Source organism: Arachis hypogaea, chromosome 13 (assembly GCF_003086295.3).
Source record: "Arachis hypogaea cultivar Tifrunner chromosome 13, arahy.Tifrunner.gnm2.J5K5, whole genome shotgun sequence".
NCBI classification, from domain to species: Eukaryota; Viridiplantae; Streptophyta; class Magnoliopsida; order Fabales; family Fabaceae; genus Arachis; species Arachis hypogaea.
Window position 1 is genome coordinate 115,835,071 of NC_092048.1, and position 5,567 is coordinate 115,840,637.

General features: G+C 43.5%; 1 protein-coding gene across 1 annotated transcript; it reads left to right on the forward strand.

The window, feature by feature from the left end:
* Window positions 1–1,928: 1,928 nt before the first annotated feature.
* LOC112735277 (uncharacterized) lies at window positions 1,929–3,041 on the forward strand. Its single transcript, XM_025784835.1, has 2 exons — window positions 1,929–2,284; window positions 2,375–3,041. Exons 1-2 carry the CDS (start codon window positions 1,929–1,931, stop codon window positions 3,039–3,041), a joined length of 1,023 nt encoding a protein of 340 aa, XP_025640620.1.
* The last annotated feature ends 2,526 nt before the right edge of the window (window positions 3,042–5,567 follow it).

Sequence of the window (5,567 nt, forward strand, 5' to 3'; positions counted from 1 at the left end):
AAAAAAATTACGATTAAAATAATATATATGGTATAATTTAGATCGATTTATAAAATAAAAAATGATATAATTTATTAATATTTAGATAAAATTAGATAAATTTACAAGTAAAATTTAATTTGATAAAAAAATCTATATAAAAAAAATACAATTTATTACTATTTAGATCAAATTAGATCAATTTATAAGTAACTTTTAGACATAATATAATTTAAATTAAACAAAATAAAATTTAGAAATAAATTGGTACCGTTGCGTTGACGATCTAATTTCTAGAAAATATAACTCCAAGTAGTTTCTTGAGAGAAGTCAATAATAACTACTTCCCCACTCACAAATAGTTTTTATCCCACGTTATAACATATTTTTTATATTTAAATAGTTAACTTTTTTTTAACAAAATTAAATAAGTGACTGATCTCTCCCACAAATTACAAATCTTTTATTTTTTCTAATATTTTCAATTTAAATTTAAAAATTAGTATTCATAAGAGTACATACAAAATTTTGATAAAAGATTTTAAATTTTTACATATACAAACTGTTGATACCTTAACCCAACACTATGGTCCAGGCTCAAATAAGCCAAAAAGGCCCAGTACAAAGATAGGCCTTCACTACCCATCCGACCTCATCTAAAGAAGTCGCGCTCGACATAAGTTCCACCTCAAAGAAGTCAGGTTCGATATGAGCTGGCAGATAACACTTATTCAAATAAGTAACTGCCCCTAAAATCTCTCAACCCACTTCCAAGAGTCATATCCCAATAACCTTAAGATAAAAGGATAGTTATCCACCTTCAGAAGTGGAACTACTCCAATGGTGGTTATTGGATCACCACTATATATATACCCTGACACCCTCAGGTATCTCTAAGTTCTAATACTCTCTAAACCTGCTGAACCCTTTGCTAACTTAGGCATTAGAGTGTCTTTGCAGGTACCACCCCCATTCTCTAAACAACTAACTCGGACGGCGGCTGCTCCCGAACGTGAACAAGTCAGAGACCACCTTCCATTGATGCTTGGACCAATCCTTAAAGCCCAATCCGCCTATCTCAGGTTTCCTATATAACATTGGTACCGTTTCTGGGGACCTGGGAGATCAACCCATGATGGTGGACGACCTAAACAAGGACGGAAACACTGCGTCCGAATTTGAACAAGAAAACCAAGACACTGGTAACAATGACAGAGCCATAGTCACTCTGCAAGGAGCAACTAACCAGCACAAAGAAGGCCCCTCAGGGGTGAAAGATCCAAAGGAAATCCCCTCTGAGGTGCATGAACTAGGAAAAGAAGGGCAGCCCCATGCAGCCGACCTCATGGGATTGCTCCACGGCCGCCAAGGACGGCTGGAGTAGCTAGAACAAGAACTAGAGCGACAACGAGAAGTAGAGAGAAACCTGAGGAGATAAGTCGAGCGACGAAGAGAGCTCGAAGAAAAGCTCTTAAGATTATAGTCCAATCTCCCAGGTAAGAGCTCTCGCAGTGACCGACAAGATTCTCCCTTGGGGGGAGAAGACCTGTTCAGTGAAGACATAATGAGGGCAAAAGTTCCAAGGAACTTCAAAAGCCCAAACATGGACCTATATGACAGGACCACCGATCCAAAGCATCACCTGAGCAATTTTAAAAGCCGAATGTACCTAGCCGACGCCTCTGATGCTACTCGGTGTAAAGCCTTTCCAACAACTCTGACAAAAGCAGCGATGAAGTGGTTCGATAGCCTTCCCCCAAGGTCGGTCACCAGTTTCGATGACCTCTCGCGTAAGTTCCTTATGTGATTTTCAATCCAAAAAGATAAAGTGAAGCACGCGCCGAGTCTCTTGAGAGTAAAACAGGAGGTCGGAGAACCTTTGAGGGACTACATGGAAAGGTTCAACATGGCGTGCCTAGAAATTCAAGACCTGCCAAGAGGCAGTGATTATGAGCTTAGTAAATGGGCTCCGAGAAGGCCCCTTCTCACAGTCCATCTCGAAACGGCACCCGACTTCTTTGAGTGATGTACAGGAAAAAGCTGAAAAGTACATCAATATGGAAGAGAATGTCCGGCTACGAGAACCAAGCTGGCGACCTGGGCAACCTCACCCAACAAGGGAGAAAGAGAGGGAGTCCAAGAAAAAAGAAGAAGTCGGGTCTGAAAGGCCCAGGAGATATGACACTTATACTCCTTTACGAGTTTTTCTAGTCGACATCTATAGAAAAATTTGTCATACTGAAAGGCTACCTCCCCCTCGGCCCATCAAGAACAAGAAGGGGGGAAGTCGTGCCGAGTATTGTGGGTACCATAAGCTATATGGTCACTCAACAAATGATTGTTACGACCTAAAGAATGTGATAGAAAAGCTGGCCAGGGAAGGTCTGCTTGACAGATATCTCACAGAAAGGTCGGACCATCATGGCAAAAGGAAGCGAGATAAGGAGGATCGAAGAGATCCACCACCACAGACCCCGAAAAGGCACATACATATGATCTCAGGGGGGTTTGCTGGAGGAGGTCTCACAAAGTCATCTCGTAAGAGGCACCTGAAGGAAGTCTACCAGGTCGGGGGCGAATTGCCTGACCTCCCAACCATCTCTTTCACCAAAGAAGATGGGCAGGGCATTGTTCCCGGACATGATGATCCGGTAGTGATTACTATGATTCTCGCCAATGCCCATCTACACAGAACCCTGGAGGATCAGGGGAGCTCGGCTGACATCCTATTCAAACCAGCATTCGACAAAATGGGATTGAATGAAAAGGAGTTAAGAGCATACCCTGATACCCTATATGGGCTGGGAGATACACCCATAAAACCATTGGGATTCATACCCCTACATACAACTTTTGGAAAGGGGATGAAATCCAAGACTCTAAGCATCGACTTTATAGTCATTGATATGGGCTCAGCCTATAACGCTTTAATAGGCAGAACAACCCTAAATTGGCTTGGGGCACTGGTATCTACCCCCCATCTTTGCATGAAGTTTCCAACACCTGAGGGAATTGCAACCATCAGTGGAGATAAAAAAACTGGCGGAAAAGTGCTACAATGAAAGCCTAAACCTGAGAGAAAAATGCAAGGAGGTTCACACCATTGAGCTCGGAGGAATTTGAGCTAAAGAAGAGTTACGACCACAGCCCGGGAGAAAGACTGAAGAGGTACAGGTCGGGAAGGAGGAAGGAAAGAATAACAACATAGGAGCCAACTTGAAAGAAGACTTGAAGCAGAAGCTTATAAGACTCCTACAAGAGAATTCCGACCACTTCGCCTGGAAAGCCTCTGACATGCCCGGGATAGATCCCGAGCTCATGTCGCACAAATTGTCGGTATACCCTGGATCACAACCTGTCTAGCAGAGAAGACGAAAGCTCGGACCTGAACGGGCTCAAGTGGTGGAAAAACAAATACAAGCCCTCCTAGAAGCTGGCTTCATCAGAGAGGTCAAATATCCGGCTTGGCTGGTAAATGTGGTGCTAGTCAAGAAACAGAACGACAAGTGGAGGATGTGCGTCGACTACACTGACCTGAACAAGGCGTGTCTAAAAGACCCATATCCACTCCCAATTATTGATACCTGTTCATATCCTGGGTCGAGCTACCCGACCTGGGATGTTTAGCGACAAGGCGACCGACCTCGACAGATCCGACTATCCGACCTCTTCTCAAAGAACTCGGCCAAACTGCCAGGAAAGCCCAGTAAAGGACCCAAATAGAGGAACACGACCCAAATCCAAAGGCAGTCCAAGCCTATAGAGATAAAGGCAGTTCCTTTGAAGATAAGCTGACCTCACCCAAAGATAAGATAAGATAAGATAAAGATAACTAACTTATCTTATCTAAAAAGGTCAGCCCACGCTATTATAAATACACTGGAGCACCCAGGTATAACTCATACTCTGATTCTACTAAAAACATGCTTAATACCCTTGCTAACTTAAGCATCGGAGTCCCTTGCAGGTACCCCTCACTCTCCGGTGACGAAAGATCAGTAGTGCAGCCACTACTCACCAGCCGAACACGTCAGCACCGACCAACACAGACGATCTCTTCTGAGATCGACCTACAGTTTCAGGTAACCTTCGGAACATTGGCACCGTTGCCAGGGAACTTGGAAGTCATCCCATCACCATGGCGGACGACGATGACAACGACCACAATTCAGATCTAGAGGATAGAAAACCGCACAAAAACGCGGGCAATACACTGAAAGATACCCCAAAATCTAACGGGGACAAAAACTCATCAAATCCGAGAGTGATAGAAGCGCTTCAAGATTGTTTAAAGCAACTTGAAAAAGAAAGCCAGCATCAACGAGAAGTTGGGAAAGATATACAAAAGGAGGTAAGGCGACGCCGAGAATTAGAAGACAAACTTCTAAAACTCGAAACCGATCTCAAAGCCAAAGCTACTCGATCCACTCCTGAGGACAACTCTTGCAAGGATCAAGATCCATTCACTAGGGAGATCATGAGGACCAAAATCCCTAAAGACTTCAAACATCCGGATATGGCTTTGTACGATGGCACTACAGATCCCAACCATCACCTCAGCAATTTCAGAAGTAGAATATACCTCACTGACGCCTCAGATGCAGTTCGCTGCAAAGCTTTCCCAACAACTTTCACCAAGACAGGAATTAGATGGTTCGACAACCTACCTCCGAAGTCCATCTCAAGCTTTGACGACTTAGCCAAAAAGTTTCTGGCCAGATTCTCCATCCAAAAAGATAAGGCTAAGCACGCCCCAGTCTATTAGGAATCAAGCAAGGAGATCGGAAAAGTCTTCACAACTACATGGAAAGATTCAATAAAACATGTCTAGACATACAAAGCCTACCGACAGAGGCCGCCATCATGGGCCTCATCAATGGCCTACGAGAGGGACCTTTTAGCCAATCTATATCAAAGAAGTATCCCACATCTCTGGACGAAGTGCAAGAACGAGCGGAGAAATACATCAACATGGAAGAAAATTCTCGACTAGGAGAAACCTCAAAATCCGGATTCATCTACCGAGACAAAGATAAAGAGTCCAAAAAGAAGGAAGATCGACAAGGGGAAAAAATTAAAAATATCATAATTACACCCTTCTTCGGGTATCCCTTGTGGATGTTTACAAAGAAGTCTGCCACACAGAAAAAATACCCCCAGCTCGACCACTCAAAGGCAAAAGGGGAGGAGGAAACCGGAATGAATATTGTGAATACCATCGAGTCCGTGGGTACTCCACCAACGAATGCTTTGACTTAAAAAATTTCATAAAAAAATTAGTGAGAGAAGGAAAACTAGATCGGTATCTGGCCACCCAGGACGATGAGCAAAGAAAATGGAGAAGGGACGAGGAGGTTGGACGAACCGAGCGATCACCTTGTACACCAGAAAGACATGTTCATATGATACACGGAGGGTTTGCAGGAGGAGAAATCTCCAAATCATCTCGTAAAAGATATCTCAAAGAAGTATATCACGTCAAAGGAAAGGAGGAAGCACCCGACATCCCTGCAATTACGTTTACTAAAGAAGATGCATCCGGTATCATCTCAGGACACGACGATCCCATGGTCATCACCATTACACTA